Source organism: Stegastes partitus, unplaced genomic scaffold (genome assembly GCF_000690725.1).
Source record: "Stegastes partitus isolate 25-593 unplaced genomic scaffold, Stegastes_partitus-1.0.2 Scaffold63, whole genome shotgun sequence".
NCBI classification, from domain to species: Eukaryota; Metazoa; Chordata; class Actinopteri; family Pomacentridae; genus Stegastes; species Stegastes partitus.
In genome coordinates this window covers 1,069,171-1,088,848 of record NW_007577794.1, presented here as the reverse complement: position 1 = coordinate 1,088,848, position 19,678 = coordinate 1,069,171, and the positions used below count along the sequence as shown (strand labels likewise).

The 19,678-nt window shown below is 40.2% G+C and overlaps 1 protein-coding gene across 1 annotated transcript in view; it reads right to left on the bottom strand.

The window, feature by feature from the left end:
- ank2a (ankyrin 2a, neuronal) overlaps positions 1-19,678 on the bottom strand; it is a gene marked incomplete at its 3' end in the record, with an annotated part of 57,845 nt that overhangs the window by 7,519 nt on the left and 30,648 nt on the right. Inside the window, exons 7-40 of the mRNA XM_008276033.1 lie at positions 19,452-19,475; positions 18,264-18,362; positions 17,696-17,794; positions 17,437-17,535; positions 16,885-17,082; positions 16,486-16,584; positions 16,254-16,352; positions 16,003-16,101; positions 15,069-15,266; positions 14,697-14,795; positions 14,355-14,453; positions 13,915-14,112; positions 13,547-13,645; positions 13,012-13,110; positions 12,789-12,887; positions 12,594-12,692; positions 12,384-12,456; positions 11,412-11,538; positions 11,112-11,223; positions 10,908-11,011; positions 8,997-9,221; positions 8,759-8,857; positions 8,097-8,251; positions 7,597-7,808; positions 7,279-7,486; positions 6,698-6,794; positions 6,343-6,571; positions 5,928-6,053; positions 5,692-5,814; positions 5,544-5,585; positions 5,449-5,458; positions 2,772-3,740; positions 1,942-2,129; positions 1,334-1,446 (exon numbers count right to left, since the gene is read on the bottom strand). Coding sequence (XP_008274255.1) covers positions 1,334-1,446; positions 1,942-2,129; positions 2,772-3,740; positions 5,449-5,458; positions 5,544-5,585; positions 5,692-5,814; positions 5,928-6,053; positions 6,343-6,571; positions 6,698-6,794; positions 7,279-7,486; positions 7,597-7,808; positions 8,097-8,251; positions 8,759-8,857; positions 8,997-9,221; positions 10,908-11,011; positions 11,112-11,223; positions 11,412-11,538; positions 12,384-12,456; positions 12,594-12,692; positions 12,789-12,887; positions 13,012-13,110; positions 13,547-13,645; positions 13,915-14,112; positions 14,355-14,453; positions 14,697-14,795; positions 15,069-15,266; positions 16,003-16,101; positions 16,254-16,352; positions 16,486-16,584; positions 16,885-17,082; positions 17,437-17,535; positions 17,696-17,794; positions 18,264-18,362; positions 19,452-19,475 — 5,018 coding nt within the window. The remainder of the gene's footprint in view (positions 1-1,333; positions 1,447-1,941; positions 2,130-2,771; positions 3,741-5,448; positions 5,459-5,543; positions 5,586-5,691; positions 5,815-5,927; positions 6,054-6,342; positions 6,572-6,697; positions 6,795-7,278; positions 7,487-7,596; positions 7,809-8,096; positions 8,252-8,758; positions 8,858-8,996; positions 9,222-10,907; positions 11,012-11,111; positions 11,224-11,411; positions 11,539-12,383; positions 12,457-12,593; positions 12,693-12,788; positions 12,888-13,011; positions 13,111-13,546; positions 13,646-13,914; positions 14,113-14,354; positions 14,454-14,696; positions 14,796-15,068; positions 15,267-16,002; positions 16,102-16,253; positions 16,353-16,485; positions 16,585-16,884; positions 17,083-17,436; positions 17,536-17,695; positions 17,795-18,263; positions 18,363-19,451; positions 19,476-19,678) is intronic.

The window sequence follows — 19,678 nt, the reverse complement described above, 5'->3', positions numbered from 1 at the left end:
CACCATACTTGATGTTAGGTCATTCACTTCTACTGCATCAGTCTGTAGGTCATCATTTGCTTCTCCTTCCATCTTGTCCTCTAAATGATCACTTGGCAGTTTATTTTGTTTGCAGCTCTCATGGATTAGATCCTCCTCTGGTTGATGTTGTAGTTGCACTGGCTTTTCCTTGAGATATTGATCTAAGTTATCACTGAGAAGTGACAACATGCCTGACATATTCTTTTCGGTTGTAGGCTGTTGTATATATGCCTTTCTCTCAGTGCAAGCTTCTTGGAATGGAGTCTCCAATACAGGACTTGGTGTTTGTTCTTTGACTTGAACCACATTAGTCACTGCCCGACCATGTGTCTCTGTAATAATCTTATCCTCTATATCAGCACTTGAGGATTTGCGAATTTTGGTGTGAATAACTTGCTCAAATTTCTCCTGGACAATGTCCTCCTTTGGATGCTCACTTTTCACTGGCCTGTCCTTCAGGTACTGGTCTAAATCACTGTTCAGCAGTGACTGCATACCTGACATTTCCTTTGCTTTTGTAGACAATTCATATGAAGTCTTCTTCCCCATCAACTCTTCCTTCATTGGTTGTTCTTCAGTCACAGTTTGGGTTCCTGTAAAGGTACTCACCACTTCTTCACCTACCCTTGTGACTTTATCTATTTTTTGTGTTGTTTCATCCATTGTTTCTTCATTTTCATCCATGACAAATGTGTATATTTTTTCATCAATGTCCTTTGTTAGAATAACTTGTTCAAACCTTTCCTGAACAATATCTTCTCCCGATCTCTGTCTGTCCAAGGGCCTAGCTTGCAGATACTGATCCAAGTCAGTGTTCATCAAGAGCAACATTCCTGACATATCTTTTTCTGATGTGGATGCCTGGCTTGAGGCTTTCTTTGATATATGGATTTCTTGAAGTGGTGGCTCCTTGATTTTGCTCTGTGTTACTTCAGTGTCAGTTTTGTTAAGGCGTTGTTTGCTTCCATTAACAACTGTGTTTTCCTTACTTGCTTCATGAATGTTCTCTTCCACTGACTGTATGATGTGCATCTCCTTTCTTCTAGTAGAGGAAGTAAACATTTCATTGGTCATTTGGTGGGTCACTGTGAGACCTTCAAAAATCTCTCTCTCCTCTGAAATTGAATAAGAAGCCCCAATATTAACATCAGTTGCTGAGGGTTCAGCCATGCCCTCATGCTTTAGACTCTCAGGACTTTCAGGACTTTCATCTTCCCTGAAATGTGTTTTTAAACATGGACTGTGGACAGATGCTGGATTTGCATCAGAATCCTCAGTCAAGGTTTCCTCATCAGGTGCCTCCAGCTGATACCGGATATCTGCAGCTGCTGATGACTTCTTGAACAGCTGATACTCAGGACTTTCCTCCAGCTCAGCCTTTATGTCTGCACTGAAGTCCTCTGAAGGTCTGCGATCAGGGCTGATCTGTGTTTCTTCAGATAAACTTCTAACAATGCTTGTCACTGGTTCTTCTAAGTGCATCCTGCTTAGATCCCTAACAGATGACTGTCCATTATCTCTCTGAGGGCTAAACTTTCCATTATCAAGCTGAGTTCTTCTCTTTGGTGTTTCTCCAAAATAAGCAATAGCTGAAATTTGTTGGGATTCCTCAGGATCATCTCTTGTTAAGCCTACTGTTCGAGCCTCTAAATCCGGTTTTCTCTCTTGTGATTGGAAAACTGTGATATTCTGTATTTCAGTTTTCAACTTTGGCTCCTGCAAACGTTTTTCAGTAATCTGAGTCTCTTCAGGCCCAACTGAATCAAACAGTCTAGCTTCACTTTTCAAAGAGTCCTGCTCAGTATGACTGTGAGTTTCAATTTTTAACTTTGAGTCTTGCATTGCACTCTGTTCAGTGGTTTCAAACTCTTTAGAATCTCCTGAATAAGATATTAATCTTGAAATAGAGGAAGGCATAGCTTTATGGTCAAAAAGTTCCAGTGTAGATTTTGAGGGATCCTGTCCATTCTGGAATGTTTTCATCAGCTCCTTAACAGACACTGTCTGCTTCTTTGACAACTCTGCCATCTCTCTCTGTGGGCTGATACGTCCAGAATCAGACTGAGCTGTCTCAGCAAATGTTACTGTCTTTGCCACAAAGGCACCATCTGAAATGACAGAGTTATCTCTGATTAAACTTACTGATTGATCTTCTATGTTGTCATGTATGTTGGAATCACTCTGTGAAGAGAAAATTGCGAGGCTCTGAGGTTGGCTTTGCAACTTTGGCCCCTGTGCAGGACTTTGTTTATATGTCTGTATCTCTTCAGAATCTGTAGATTCAGATATCAGTGTTGAAACACAAGAAGTCACAGTTTTGTGCTCAAAGGGCCTGGCTTTATTTTTTGGGTCATCCTGTCCAGTTTGGAATGTTTTCATCAGCTCCTTCACAGACACAGTCTCCTTCTCTGACAGCTCTGGCTCCTCTCTCTGTGGGCTAACACTGCCATCATAACATTGGACTGTATCAGCAAATGTTACTGTCTTTGCAGTATAAGCACTGTCTGAAATCAATTGTGATTCCTTAGAGTTATCTCTAATTAAGCTTACTGGTTCATCCTTTATTTCTGTTTGGTCCAATTTCTTGACATCACTCTGCTGTTGGAAAATTGGGACACTGTGAGTTTGGTTTTTTGATTTTGGCTCCTCCGTAGGACTTTGTTCCATTGTCTGTATCTTTTCAGCATCTATTGATGTCAGCGCTGAAAGACAGGAAGGCATTGCTTTGTGTTCAAAAAGCCCAGATTTACTTTTTGATGGGTCTTGCCCAGTTTGGAATGCTTTCATCAGATCCTTCACAGACATAGTCTCTTCCAGTCTTTCTGTCTGAGATTTAGGGGACCTAGGAAGCCTGGGGAGTTCTGGCATGACTTCCTCTGTCTTCTTCGTAGAGACAGAAGATTTTGCGTCATGTGTTAAAATTTCAGTATTTTTTTGCATCTCCTCTTCCTCAACTTTGTTCTGTAAAGCTTTAACTCTGTCCTTTATAGATCCTATAGGTGTCTCAACCACTAAAGGAGAAGCTGGCGGATCCATAACTGGGGTGGGTACAAAGCCACTTCCATTAAGAATAGCATCGCCATCTAAAGACTCCACAGAACTCATCCTTTCCAGCTCTCCCTCAGAGCTGCTGTATGCAGAACGCTCTCTGTCTCTGAGTTTCTTCCTAATAGGTTTCTTGATATCAGGCGGGCGACGTTTTCCATCACGCTTTAAAATGCCCTGTTCAGACCTGTCTTGGACAAGATCTTCTTGAGAAGCAAATGTCACAACAGGTCTCGGTTCCAGGCATTCTTCCATGTCCAAGCTGAACTGTGAGACCAAGCTTGTCATATGTCTGACCTCAGTGTATGAGCTACTTACATTTTTTGTCTCACTGCAAGTCTCCTGTAAGACTGACTCTTCAAAAGCTTTTGCTTCATAGCGAGAAAATTTTTTAGCATCATCTTGCTGGGCCCTCTGTCTAGTGTTGTTCACCCCATCTTTTTGAATTTCTCCAACCCTTCCTAGCCTGTCTTTGATCTGTTCCACAATGACCAAAGACTCTTTTTCCTCCAATCCTCTAGCTCCAGCTCTCTCATCATACATATCTGCAGTAAAAACTGCAGCTATTTTGATGTCCGACATGTCTGAGAGGATGTCTGGGCTTGCAAGTGTTGCAGGGTCAAGAGGTTGGTTAGTTCTCAGGGAGAATGTCTCAGTTGATTCAGACTCATCATCTTCAATAAAAAATGTTTAAGAACCAAAAAGGGTACATAACATAAGGGACAAATGAAGTGGGAAAGAGAGACATCAGAGACATCAGAAAATGCCATCAAAAATCCATCTTCAGTTCACAGAGTAAGTAGAAGACTGACTGGGCAGAGAATAAGGGAGTCTTGAAAAGAAGACCAAAAAGAAGATGACAAAGTAGTCCATAAGAGTTTGAAAGGGAGTAGAGCAGCAACAGCATAAGCAAAGCCAGGAGGATAACGAAACGGGTAGAATGTGGATAAGAATAATATTAACTATCCAGTTTGTTGAACTACATATTTAGAAATTCAACACATAATATACAAAAGCATCAAATGGAACAGAGAAACTTACGTATGGAACAAAAGGACAAGAATGAAGGATAACAGACAAACAAAACTTCTCAAGATTGTTGCTGCTATAAAGAGTTATGTCTACCTAAAGACTGAAATTTAAGAACATAATAAACTTTGAATAAAAAAAAAAAAACAACATAATATGAACTTTTTAGTAAGAGGAGGTGTGAGGTGAGCAAACACTGTCAAATATTAGGATTGATGCTACTGATTTTGTTTTAGCTTGTTTTAAACTTAATCAATGTCCAGCCATACTCGAAAAATTACATTATAAAAAAATTGCATTCATGTTTTATTTCAGATGTGTGCTGGTCCATGGGTATCAAATATCATTACAGGTTAAAATTTGTATATGTATAAGTGTAATATGTTGCTGTTTTGCGACCTTATAGCACAATTAGCTCACATACAAAAATGAAGTAATGATAATGAAAAGAAATGTAGAACTGGTTTATACTCCAAACGAATGAATGAATGAATGAATGAATGAATGAAAGCAACTAAGGAAATATTGGAAATGAATATGAAATATGTAGTTGAGGTAAATACTTGAACAAAAATAGGAGTCACCAAAATGATACAAAATGAACTATGACAATAGGAATAAACCAGCAATACATGTAAACCCTTGAAGTAAGAACAAACAACATGATGTTGTTTGTCAAATATTTCTGTTCTGAATAAATGCTGATTTTCAGCATGCCACAAGTAAAACTGTTAGCGGATTTCCCTGGGAAAATAATAACTGGTCAAAATGAATACTTCTTACAGTGGATTGCCAAGAAAGACAATTCTTTTTAAGTTAACGTGAACTTCAAGCACAATTACAATGGAACTCGAAATAATATTGAGTAGATTTGAATAAGAAAGTATTATTTTGACCTTTTTTGTGATAAGTTAAAAAAGCAGAAGGTCAGAGCAAATAAAAATTAAAATGCTAAGGAGAGGAGAAAGTCAGTAGAGTCTGGAGTGAGGGGAACACAGAGTACATCAGCCATAGCATAGCTGCCAGTATCATGTCACTACACACAGTGTTAGTAGGGCAACAAAAAAAGAGCAGGGTTAATCTAAATGGAAGGTAACATGTATCAATCAGTGCATTTCTCAGCAAATACAGTTTGTAATACTTCTAAGCAAATACTTCACAACCTTTATGACCAATGTTAATAAAGTGTGGTGTCTTCAGTTTACACTGTGTTGTACTGTGGCATGAATGTATATCATGCGTTCAAATCCTACGGTCTACTTGTTCAAATGCTTAAACCACTTAAACTAAGTTGATCTCTTACACTCAACAATGAGACAAAAATATCGCAAAATAACTTACATTTCTTGTCACTCTTTTCGCTCTACAAAACAAAAGATCAGTGAGGCAGAGTTGTTACAACATGATTATGATATTCTTTCTTTGTTGCAGTACTCTGTTGAATGAACTTGATTTACCTCATCGTCTGCATCTTGGTCTGAATCAGACTCCTAAAAAGAAGAAATATAACACAGAGAAGAAAGTGATGCAGTCACTATACATAGAAACAATACACTATCATTCCATAAATACAAACTGAGATAGATTCAACCTGACCTTTGAGTATGTTGGCAGGGTGATGTTAAGGTTGCAGATAGCATTGTGGTTAAGACTGCGGTATGTGCGAGGTTCCTTTGTGAAGGACAATCGACCACATGGCTCCTGTGCTGTGTCTCTGATCTGTTCATTTATGGAAACAAGTCTGTTAATGAGCTGCATGTATTTGGACTTCAAAATCTCTGAGTTAAGAGGGTGAACATTTTAGAAACGTTAAATGATTTGTAAAGTCATACTTTAATGAAGAGGGCCAGTCTGTTCTCTTTGAAGGCAAAGAAGCTGAACACATGGTGCTGTCCACTCTTCGTAAGAGGCACCAGGTTTCCAAAGCAGTCAGCAAATATAGGTTTTCCCTCCAGCACCTGTGTGTGAATATGACAGTTGTTTTCATTGCTCAAACAAACCAATATGCTCTACTTCCAGTCTGTGAAAACATTATTTATAGATTTTTAAGGACATGAATAAACACCTGTCTGACTCTACCAATTTCCGTGCTATTTACTATAAAATTATTTAAACTTTCTTCATAATTGGCTTCCATCACTGTTTATACTTCTGCACTGTAACTACAGCCTAATTTACTAATACATCTCATTCCGTCTTTCCCACACCTTTCTCTCTTTATAAATATTCCCCATCATCATACTGCACCTCAACATCTCGGCTGCGGGCAACTTCAGTGAAGTTCTCCTGCTGCTCTAAGGTTTTGTCCATTTTGTCATCTGTCATACAGAAACAGCGCAGACGTGCCTCGATGGGGTCCAGTGTCTTGGCAAAAATGACAAACTTAGCCATGTATGGGACACAGATGATTTCTCTGTACAGCTGAGAGCCAAAACTAACAGACTCCTGGATCTGTCTGCAGTCTATCAGCCAGAACCTACGAATAGGAATGAGAATTTTAGTTAGGAACTAAAAAAAAAAAAAAAGAAAAAGAGTACTGCAGTGTTAACCTTTAAGTGTAAGACTGCTGACTCCACATTTAAAAAAGAAACAAAGGATTTACCTTGCTGATACATTTGTGGTGAAGGAAACACATTGGTTAACGAAGGTGAGCGGTGTGGAGCCGGTGATGTCCTCCCATTGGGCTGGAGTGGTCCCACCTGAAACACAAGCCAATGATTTGTTATCCAACCTGGTAAAATGGTTCACTTTTTTTGGCATTATAGAAGGAAAAAATGAGATGGGATTTGTCTTGGCTTTTCAACCATATACGAATGGACATAAATCAAAAAACACAGATAAAACAGACATATCACATTACATTGGTCAAGTTGATATATTCATAGGACACATTTAGAAACAACAAATGTTAGACCACAAAGCTTCAAAGATAGATGCTAAACAATAATCACACAAACACACAAAAACTATTAAGAGGATATAGTACATTAATAAAACTTTTTTTTCTAAAATCAAAACACAATGAAAAATTGCACAGGCAGTAAATAAAGTACCACTAATAATTGTAAACGGCAGCACATTTTTAGGTTTTTACTCAGACTATCTGACATTATTTCAAGCAGGAAGCTGTTTTAATTTTAATGTTGTTTGCTGACACAATGATCAATTATTCCCCATACTTACCTGTAATGCTGCAAAGCAAACGTAAAGTCGGGGTCTCCCCACTGAACACTGCACTCGGCCCGTCACTGTTTGAGCTCTTTGGAATAGGGATTGTCATTGTGATTGGTTTGTGGAACTTCCTCCTTCTTGGCTCCAGAGTGACGATAGGGCTGAACGTAGCTTTGTTACCAAGAATCTTTCTCACCATTTCAACATCGATGGGCTGAGCCTAAGACAAGGGACAACATGGGTGACCATTTTGTTGAAGCCATAATTTGGAGTATTCTAGTCTTCCACTGCTCCTATTCATCTGCTGTTCAAGGAATGTGCTGTATGTACCTGTAGCCCAACTCTAATCTTCTTAGTCAGGGCACCTTCAGGGAAGACAGCCTGGACCTGGGGCACAAGAGTACTACTGAGGACTCCACCCTCTGGACCAATCAAATGACTGTCCTGCTTTATCCTGGACACCACAGCAAAATACTGTGGGAAGTCTCTGGTGATGATGCGGCATATTCTTTTCTTCTCAAGCTCCTCAGGAGAGTCAAGTTCTGTAAAGATTAGAGATATATAGTATAAATACCATGCTTTACAGTTTCCCTAATTATTTATTTCACTCTGTTTTCCATTACACTATTATTGCATCATTTTACCATCTAAGAGATAACTCTTTCCTGCTTAACAAGTGTACTTTAGTCTGTTTTACAGTTAAGTGTGATCATACTGTAGAAAACTTTCTATGCTGATGTACTTCCACATGTTGTTTCTTTCAAAATGCTGTGTGATAAGATATCGACAAAAGAGTCAGTGTTTGGAACAGTCCATTTAAGTTCCCTTACTTTCATCCATGCCATTTAGTATCTGGTTCAGCTCCTCTTCGGTGAAGTCACAATGGTGTTCCTTCCAGCTTTCCCCTGTTTCACTCCTCAGGATCACCAACTCTCTCTCTGTGCCCCTCAGAGCAGCAAAATGAGGAATCTCTACAATCACAGGCCTAAAAGAGGTGAAAAAGTAAAGTCAAATACAAATTGAGCTTTGTGGTAACTGTCTGTCAGAGTTGACTTGAGAAATATTAAGAGATTGTAAGGCATATGCATGGCCTTACAAAGAAAAAAAAAGGAACATGATTAAAATTTGAGCATGTCATGCCAAGTCAAACAAGCAGTAATGAAAAGCAATTTGAAAAATATTTAAACATAAAATCATGATCAAGAGAGGAGAGTCCAACTATAAACATGACCGGGAATAAGTGCTGGAGACTGATCAAGCATGGAGGTAACTTAACATACAGCAACAGAACAGGTGGCTTCAGATCAAGAGTTCTTTTGTAGTAGAAAAAAAAAGGAAAATAATACAATTTAAAAAAAAAAAAAAAAAAGCTACTAATAAATCATGAAAAACTCAAAAAGTATGTAGTCTAAGTTGGTCTTGGTGAAAAATATGGGTGGGCCTGTGACCCGGACTCCAGGGTGGCAGGGTGTCCCCCCTCCCATGGTCCTACCCGAGGAACTTGGTTCCTGGAGGACCCAGCTGCAGGATGCGACTGACCAGGCTCTCACCCTCATTCAGAGGGGGTGGAGCTGTAGGAAGGTGGAGCTTACTGATCCATACGCAGCACAGAGGAGGAGCGAAGAAGAAAGTATGAACACACCACACAACTGTGTAAACACACTCACACAAGCAAAGATACACACACACAAACTCAAACACACAGTTAGCACACACACATATATACTTACCCCAGGAACTGGGCTCCGGTGGGTCCCACTTCTATGATGCGACCGGCCAGCCCTTCACCCTCCACCATGGGGGGCATAGAGGCCAAACGATGTCTCTTCACCAGTCTGCATGTCACCCGTGTGGGTGCAGAACACTTTCTTGGCGGCACAATGATCCGAAGGCCATTGTGACGACATCCACGCATAGCTCCGCCTCTGGCATCTACCATGAAGCTGACCAGGAAGCTAAAGAAAAAGGGGTAAATTGGTTGCTGAACACTCGTGTGACAAATGCAAGATTTCTGACTCAGATTTTTAGTCTGGGAATAAACCTCCATGCAGACTAAGCAACCGAAGCAACTGAAGCAAAACCGCAAAGGGCAACTTTCATGACATGAGTAGAGATATTAACAGTGCGTAAATCTCCATAACAAGATATTTAATTCTGGTTGGTTGTTTTCAGTCCTTGTCAGATTTAGTCCACTTCCACTATTCAAGTAGCAAGACAGGCAAGCAAACAGGAGGACCGTGAATAAAATTCTCTCTTGACATTGCATGATGTCTGGCAAGCAGGTGCTAAAGGTAATACCCAGATTTTCAAGGATAAGAAACTTGGTTAGAACATGTCTAGTTAACAAAGCCTGAACCTGGATTATGTAAAGACATGCATTTTGAGACCATGCTGATAAATAGGATGGGAATGAAAAGTTCATTTAGAAAAAAAGGTAAAGACAAGAAGTAGAGAAGGCAAAGTAGCTGAAATAAAGAGTATCACCTGCTGTTGTCATGGTCTAGGCATGGAGAGGAACGGCTAGAAGCAGAATACAACACAAACACACAAACACACGCGCGCCACAATCACAAACACAGCAAAGATAAGAGAGTGCACACAGAAGCCAACAGGAGAGTAAACACAAAGAGAAAGAGAGAATAAAGAATGAGTAAAAGTGACAAAAACTTGATCGGACACAAGAACACACAGCAGCAAAGATAAAACAAGGAAAGAGAGTACAAAACAGACATGAAGAAGTGAAAAGTAAAGTGAGGGAAAATGACCCTAATTATAAACAAAAGCATGTGAAAGATGGAATTTCCTTTTCAAAATATAGCGAACATCATGAAGGCCCTGTTTTTGTGGCAGTGCAGTGTGCAAGTAGTATTGCAATTGTTTGGAAATTTGGTTTGTGCCGAGTCCAGGACACACAGTGCACAGGTGGGAGGACACGTTAAAACAGGTGGGACGTTCAAACGAATGAGGCAGTGGAAAGCACGTTGTTGTTATTTTGGTGTCTTCAGTTTAGCATCAATTGGCTGCCACTTTGCTGACTTGATCAACAAGCAAACTTAATACTCGGAGCACATGTGCAGCAATGACAGAATGATCCCTAACACATAAATGAAGAATTTTATTTGATTATTTGCCAACCAGTCAATGCATTTAAACCAGAAAAATGCAGCTACTTTAGACTGACTAAGAGGGAATATATTAACCATCACACCTTTCAGCAACTTCTTCGGTATGTTGTGTTGTTGCACGTATATGAAGAAAAATAGCCGGTGCACATGGAGGCAGCACATGATCTGCCCGCACAAGACGAAAAGCTCTGCACACTATAGAGGGCTTTTAGAGCCTGAATCCAAATGTCCACCCTCCAGACTTGCAAACTGCCCGCGTAGTCTTCTGTACATACAGTGATGCGTTCACTGGTGTTGGACCATGAAGGGATTAAATAAAAGTCCACTTGAGGCCCCTTGTAGGCTTCATGAATTGCAGATTTGGACGACCATCAGTATATTTTTATAGAGAATGCACCTCTTATATTCACAAGTGTGTGAAATCTGGACATTTAGAGTCACTTTTGTACAAGGAAACAGTGACAGTTTGTATGTAGCAGTTTGTGTGTCTGTGTGAGTGTGTGTCTGTTTGTATACCCAGAGTGTAGCAGACTGCTGGACAGCATGACATTATCAAGGTGTTCGGCGCCCCAGCTCAGACGGTACGAGTCCTTTTCATGCTCTCTAGACAGGGCTGACACCTATAGACCAACACACATCAGCAGGTTGACCGGAACCAGAAAATCCTAAGGATACCTCAGTAAAGGTCCATCATACACTTTCTGTATGCTTTGTCCTCACCTGGTGGCTTGTGAACATGTCTTCAATGAGAACCCCATCTCTCTGATGGAAACTTTGGTGAATGGGAGTGTGCTGGGGCCTGTTGGAAAACCAAGGCAGATTTTCTGAGTGTCTTTGTATCAATCTGTCTAATTTTATGCTTGTATCTGCATGATGTCACGTTGGTCACTATACTACACTATATATAGTCGATCACGGTATACATGATGTAGCATCTCGCACATGTGCTGTAGTTTGTAAAGTTAGATCTAAAATTATTCTGTTTGTTAAGTGTAAGTATGTGTGTGTGTTTTTTGTGACCTGTCCAGGTTGTGGCTCATATAGCTGAAGCTGTCCAGATAGTGTCCTGGTAGAGAATCATCTCCCAGCTCACGGAGGTCTTCTGCTCTCAGATACTCTCCTCCGTCACCCGTCATAGTGTCCTCGCCTGGGAAACAGATACAACAGTTAAGATACCATAAAAATCACAAAAATACGGCATCTTTATTGCCCGTACTTATGTGAACATTTTTAGATTTACTTGCTATTTTTTATTTCTATGTCAGCTTATCAAACCTCAGAACCTCTGATTTAGTTGAGAAGATGCAGTGGCATTGTGGCAAATTCATTTTGTATGTCCGCACCCTTAAATTAGTGCATCCCTCCATTTAAAATGACACCTTAGTCAACATAGCTGTCATAATCAAATCCACAGTCTGACGTGCTCCATACTTTTCGTGCAGTTAGTTTCCGCCACTTAGTGTCATTAATACACATTCCTCTGAATTCTAATTATAACCTATGAACCATACAGTGTTGTATCAAAGAAGGTGCCTGGACAGCATATTCAGCACATCAACAAACACTGCCATATTAACTCAGAGTCTGTGCGTCGTTAATATGGAGTTTACAAAGTTAAGATTAAAGGGCTAAATTTCTTATTATTTTCTCTTTCTGTTTTGCAAAAAGTCCATGAAATGCTGCACACCAAGCTGGAGGAGCAGAGCATTTGCAGTACCTTCCAGCTCCACAGTCATCTCTGATAATGGCTCATCTTCCAGCCTCAGAGCTATAAAACATACAGTTTTAAGACTCACTGCTGTAAAACTGCATCACATCCAACGCACAGTTTATATCACCACCGCACAAGGAAAAGACATCTACCACTTTTAATACGAGGTCAATTTCACGTTGTAGTGTCTGATGATAAACATTTTCCCTTTCTTGCCTGTAAAACAACAACAATTAGCCTGATTTGGACCAGTTGCACATTTCCTATTTAAAGTAACTCACCTTCTTCATCAGAGACATCCAGGATCTCAGTCATAGTCTCCGGAACATTGAGCTTGTGTTTCTCCGTCACCGTCTGACGTAACATCCAGTCACAGTAATGGAAAAAAAGACCACCGAAAGAGAGAACAGTTAAATTGGATTTTTTGGGGGGAAATTTAGGACAAAACTTACTGGCTCCAGATCTGTAGTTTAAAAATATCACCAGCTTACCGTTGTGGTGGTGATGACCTCCTCAGTGACGACTTTCAGCGTGTCCACCACAGAGATGTAACCCAGACGTCTGGCAATCGACAGAGCGGTGTTTCCATTCTAATAGAGAGAGGAACATTGCATTTGTGTGACAGATAAAAAAAAATAAAATTATCTTGAGACCTGAGTAAATACATGTGCTGTTTTCTCTCTTACCACTGTAGTAGCGTTGGGCTTGGCCCCATGTTGCAGCAAAACATTGATAATGTGTGTGTTTCCTTGTTGTGCTGCCTGGTGAAGGGGTGTGTAACCGTTCTGTACACAAAAAGAGACAAAATTTAGTTTAGTCATTATAAAAAAAAAACAAAAAACGGTGACTTCAATTGTATTTTTCTTGTAACTGCGTTTGTATGCTTCAAATTTAAGATTGGAATGCTACCTTGGTTTTGGTGTTGACGCTGGCACCTTGCTGCAATAGGAAGTTAACCATCTTGACATTTCCATAATGACAGGCCACAATCAGGGGGGTATATCCGAGCTTAGAGTAGAGAGGATGAGAAGAGGAAAAAACTGTTATTTCCACAAGTATCTGATTTGTTTTAATTGTTTGCAGTGAAGTTAATATAGAGTTTAGATTTAAAATAAATTGTCTTGTAAGAAATGATGGCTGATCTAAATAAGCTCTACCTTGACGTATGACCATAAATGTGACTGATAAGTGTGTTGACAACAAAATGCATAGTAAATGTCTGATGCAGACATTGTTATGCTTCCAAAAAGCCAGCAGGTGGCAGATATCTGAATTTGCAAGTCACATTTAAAGATCAGCTGTTAAACACAAACTACAGCAGTGCACACACAGCAACTGAGACATAATTCACACAGGCAAATTCTTGTTCATTTACTCGTCTGTGCCATTTTATAACATCCTGTTTTTGTGCGGCGTGTTTGTGTGTGCATGCATGTGTTTGTACTTTAGTCTGTTGGTCCAAGTTGGCATCGTGCTTGGCCAGTACTTCTGCTGCACTGACTCTGTCCTCTTGGGCTGCGAGATGCAGAGGAGTCAGTCCGGTCTGTAACACACAAAACACAGAGTCATCTCACAGTGTGCACACGGCTACGGTTCTGTGACACTCTATGGGTGCAGTATGCATGTTTCATGTGTGGAAAGCTACAGCTTGTGTGTATGTATATAGAGTATTTATAAGTGAAAGTGTTCATGCAACTAAATTCTTGTTCTGAATCACTGGTTTGCAGTCAACGTACTTACAAAGCAGCACACGGTGTACATACAACTGGTTTAAAATGTGAACACATTTAAAACTGTGTGTATCTGGGTGACCTTGGTGGCAGTGTTGACATGCGCTCCTTTGCCAAGCAGCAGGCTGGCCATCTCAGCGTGTCCTTCCTGGGCTGCCAGGTGTAGAGGGCTGACTCCCTGCTTGGTCAGAACATTGGTCTCTGCTCCGTACTGCAGCAGCGCTAAAGCAATGTTCGTCTGGTTCTTTTTGGCTGCAATGTGCAGAGGAGTGTAGCCATTCTGGACGGAGAGGAAGGTTAGCAGTTAAATACGGTGTTATCGATCTAAAATCAATGGCCAAGGGCTTCTTAACATCAGTCTCGCCTTTTGTTATGCTATCACTCCTGTAACACAACACCATTTACAAGACAGCCTATAGGGGCTGAATGGGTTGAAGGAAACTGTTCACTGAAACAGAAATGAGAGCAGAGAGTATGATATATAAACAACAGTGTGTCTCAAGTATTTTTCCTTTGTCTAACCTTTGCAGTGGCATGAGGTGATGCTCCTTTGTCCAGCAGCAACAGAGCCACCTCTTGGTTGTCATAATGAGCTGCCACATGTAGTGGAGTTAAGCCATTCTGAAAGAAGAAGGATTTACTTATATTTCTGTTATGAAGCAACACACCTTTTAAGATTTTGTCTGTTTTGTGCTGTATCTATCTTCTAGCTTAAAATCTGTTCTGTTTGACTCTGTAAAAAGTCTATTTCAGAGTTACAAATGAATTCTAGACTGAAAGATCAATGCACTGTGGCTCTCACAGAAATTACCCTGAAACCTCAGATCTTGTTAGAGAAAATGCATCTCTGTGTCTTCAGCTCACCTTGCCAGCATCATCAGGAATAGCTTTGCGTTGAAGAAGAAGTTTTGCTACATCAAGGCTTCCATATTTTGCTGCTACATGTAATGGAGTGAATCCTTTCTGTGGACGTAAAAGGGGAAATGTCTACTTAAAACGTGCAATTCCAAACAGATTTTCTAGTCATGTTTAGTTGCACTTGAATTCTTATTTTTATTTTTTGGCCTTTGGCTTCATTTGACAGTTAAGTGGAAGACAGGAAAGTGGGGACAAGACTGGGGGGAGGACATGCAGTAAATGGCCATCGGCCAGATTCAAACCCTTTCATTTATTATTTTGATAGATTTTTTTTGTCAGTTCTTGTCGGTTTACATCACTTTCTTAAACTCTGCTCACCTTGGTGGCCATTGAGTGTGAGGCTCCGGCCTCTAGGAGCACGGCAGCAGTCTCCAGTTGGCCCTCTCTGGCCGAAATGTGGAGAGGTGTGTAGCCGTTGGTGGTGGCAGCATCCGGGTGGGCCATGTGCTGTAGGAGTAGCTGGACAATATCTGTTTTACCCAAACGGGATGCAATGTGGAGGGGAGTCTGGTCCTCCTGTGGATGAAAAAAATAAAGGAAGAAGTGATGTATAGGCAGTAGAATTAGAAACAACAGACACCCTGTAGCCAGAGCTGAGGCAGGAGACATGAGTATGCCTACAATTCTACAATTTCATACAGCAGACGCTCTTATCCAAAGCAACGCACATCTGAGAGTGGATACAACACAAGCAAGGATCTAGTCAGGAGTAAACAATCTAGAAAAGTGCCATAGAACAAGTTCAAGTGTGATAGGGCGTTGATGCCAATAGCAGGCTGTGTGGGAGGTAATAGGAGACTTTTTATTTTTTTTGTTTTTTGTTTGTTTTCAGTCTGTCAAGTGCAAAGGTGTTCAGTGAAGAGCTGAGTCTTTAGTCTTTTCTTAAAGACTGACAGGGAATCAGCAGATTGAACAGAGCTTGGTAACTCGTTCCACCACCGGGCAACCACAGAGGAGAAGAGTCTAGCTATCGACCTCGGGCCCTGTTGCGGTGGTTGTATCAGGCGGCTTTTGTTGGTCGAGCATAGTGAGCGGGAGGGAGTGTAGATCTGAATGAGAGAGTTCAGATAGGAGGGAGCTGTTCTCCTTGTAGTTTTGTAAGCAAGTGTCAGAGTTTTGAATTTGATGCGGGCAGCAACTGAAAGCCATGTATGTGTATGTACAGTATGTAATTCAGTGAATTGAATACACTTATTTATTGTAAACAGAAGGAAACAGTAACTAATTCTGACAATGCTGGTAGCTGACTCACCCTGGCCATGGCATCCACCAATGCTCCGTTTCTTAGCAAACAGCGAACCACTTCCATCTGACCTGCCCGTGCTGCCATGTGGAGAGCTGTCTCACCACGCTGACATGCAAAGACAAAAGCAAGCATTAAGACACTGTGCCGAATGAAAAACTGTACGCAAGAATAGCTGACAACTGTTTGCACAGAGAAACCCGATATTGACCTTTGTATTTCTGACTATTGATCAGTGAGCGGATAAAATTACTACTCACAATGTTACGGACATCCGGAGAGGCTCCGTTCTGCAGCAGAAGTAGAACAATGTTGAGGTGACCCATGAAAGCCGCTACATGGATGGGAGTCAGACCAGACTAGAGGAGGAAAGATAGAGAGATTCAGGAACAAATTCAGGAATATAGAAAGATTCAGGATGATGAGCTTAAAATGCACATTTGCAACAGTGTGAAAGAAACCGTGTTTCATATTTACACAGGCCATTCTCACCTCAGTAATTGCCTGGATTGAGGCGCCGTATTTGACGAGCAGCTCCATCACCTTCACTCTGTTCTTCTTACAAGCGATGTGGAGAGGAGTAAAACCATTCTAGTAGAGAGAATTAAAAATTAAAAATTGAAAATAAAAAAAAAACATTTCTATATGATCTACAGCAAGGGAAGAGGTTTTGCTTTTATTTTACTGCTGGCCCTTTATTTTATAGATGATTTGCTTAAGAGCATTTATATGGAAGAATGATGAATTACATTTAGAAATTGTTTACTGGTAAATCATTAGATACATAACCATTAGTGTCACTCTCCCAGTCTGTAAATGTGTTTACTCATATATTTATGAGCATATTAATGCCTGTTTTGGTGCTTTTGTAGCTGTTATTTGAATCCCTACCAGTGCTCTTGCATTGGGATTGGCCTTCTTGTCCAGGAGCAGCTTGGTGACTCTGTAGTGGCCACAGTGAGCTGCGACGTGCAGCGCCGTGAGGTAGTCGAGCGTGACATCATCAACAGGCGCCTTGTGTTGCAGCAGCAGTTTCACGCACTCTATGTGGTCTCCCTGGGCCGACATGTGCAGCGGGGACAGTCCGTTCTGCACAGGTGCATGGACGGATGCAAAAGGTCAGAAAAAGCAAGGCACTGAAGAAAGTTTTGGCAAAGATGAAAAGCAAAAGGAGGTGAAAACATAGGTAAAATATACAATGGGCTTTCCAGGTGAAATACAAGCGCAAGCCTGAGATTTTCTGACTGTATCCTGCAGCAAAATTTTTTTATTTTTTATTTAGTGGTCCAAAAAAATCAGAAATGAAGAAGCCTCTTGAATGGGAAGTGAAACATCATCTAGAAAAAAAAGACCACTGGAGCTCTTAGGATTGCCATGAATGACTGAGAGTATACACAGACATCTGAAGTATGCCGACCCAGTAATAGCACAAACGTTTACTACCTTGGTCCTGGCTAGGATGGGCGCTCCTCTCTCCAGTAGAATTTCCACTGCTGGGTCATGTCCGCTCCTGGCTGCACAGTGCAGCGGCGTCAGACCATCCTGAGAGACAACCACACATGTACAGACAAAGAAAACACATAAATATACATACATTAATCCAATTCATTTGTTTTCACAACTGGGAGTCCTTACACTCTGCTAAGCAAATATTCAATTATTAAATAAAAGCTGATGTCCAGACTTTAAATAAGAGTCTCACCCTGGTTTTGGCATCTATCTGACCCCCGCGATCCAACAACAGGGCCACCATGTTGGTGTTGCCTCTCTTGGAGGCCACATGAAGAGGTGTTATTCCATTCTGTCACGGCAGATAAAGAAACAAATTAGACAGAACTTTACCACACACATTAAACAAACTACATAGGCAAAAATACAATGCATTATTGTGTGCATTATATGGGAGTTGACATGACAGAAAGGGCTATTTTTGTATGATTTTCATTGTTCTGTTTTTATTGAGTATAAGGCAATCATGGGAAATAACATCACTAACTAAAAAAAAAATATTGAAAGAGTTCATAAAGTTCATGTACTAGTCTCAGGAAGACAATGTAGCTGAAAATATGCAGGAAAATGTATTTTTTTTTGAAAGGCTAGTGATAAATGTGTTGTTATTAAATTAAAAGAGAAAGTTATGATGGTAAATCACAAACATGCTGTTCTACAAGCGTCAAAATTAAAGAAAAGCCACACACATCAAGTTTTATTAGACTGAGTGTGACAAAGACAGTCTCTTGATGTGCTAAGAAGTAGAAATGGGGCTGTACCCTAGCTGTGAAGTCGACAGCAGCTCCTCTGTTCAGCAACAGGGTGGAGACATTCACGTTACCATAGTGAGCTGCGATGTGCAGAGGGGTGAACCCACTCTGTTTCAAGACAGAAAACAAGAGAGGAGGGAAGAACAGAGTGAGAGGGAAAGGAAACGAGTCAGAAGGCCACAAATCAGCAGGTGAGGAAAGAAAGAAAGAAAGAAAGAAAGAAAGAAAGAAAGAAAGAAAGAAAGAAAGAAAGAAAGAAAGAAAGAAAGAAAGAAAAGGTTTTTTTTTCTGTGGCAGATACAGGACAGAAACCTGATTCTACTGAAGCAGTATTATGATGAGCCAGCATGCTGAAAACAGACACGGTGGTGTAAGACGAAGCATTAAAAAATGAGCATAGACCAAAATAGGACATGCAATGCATAATACATGCAAAATCCCTGTAATTCTGCCATGCTTGCTAGAAAAAAAGGTGAAAAAAATCTTAACAGTTTGGTTTCAAAGATACCAAAAAACAAAAAACAAAAAACAAACTTCAAAATAAAGGGCATTAAACACCAGAACTCAAATACATAGAGCAACTACATGTATACTCGCAAATACTTGTATCTGCTTGAATGGACAAATGGACATTTATATATATATAGTATAAGCATTATATATAAATATCTACAGTATATATTTTTAGGTCGGTGCACTCCTTACCTTCCCATTCTGATAGTCATGGTGCAATTTAATTAAAAAACAGAGTTAACTTAAAGATCGGCAATGTGTTTCAGAGAAGAAAAACAACGCTATTACCATGCTCAAAAGTACACATGCTGTAGGTTATGCAGAGAAAAAGAATAACAAAAATGTTTTTGAATGCTTTCAGTGTTTTACTCAAGTATTAAAATGTGTACCACGAATACATAAAGAATTATTCATCATTTTAAAAATAAAAAAATAAAAAAGAAACGTGAAACAAATCATCTGTCATCAAACGCAATAAACTAACATTCTCTGGGAACTATTTGAGTGTTTTACTGTCAGCCATGCAGTGTGTGGTACAGCATAGTCAGTTCCATGCATTCATATTAATGGTTCATAATTGTGACGTGTCAGAATGTCACAATGTCAGGATAAAAGAGCTGAAAGAGATGGTCAGAAGTGAGCAAACAAACAAAAAAAAAATGAAGAGGTGATGAGTCTGTATACCTCTGTGGTTCTATTGACCATCATCTGGTTAGAAGGCATAAAAGAGAGAAAGGGGGAACAGGGTGTAGGGTTGTTAGGGAAAGGACTTAACACAACATTCATACAAAACACAGGGTAAGTTTAAAAGGTCACACAGTTAGAAAACGAAATGCAGTGACAAGGAAGAGCACAACAAAGCATCTGAGGAGATGACTGATCTGTCATTTTATTATATTCCTCAGCAGACA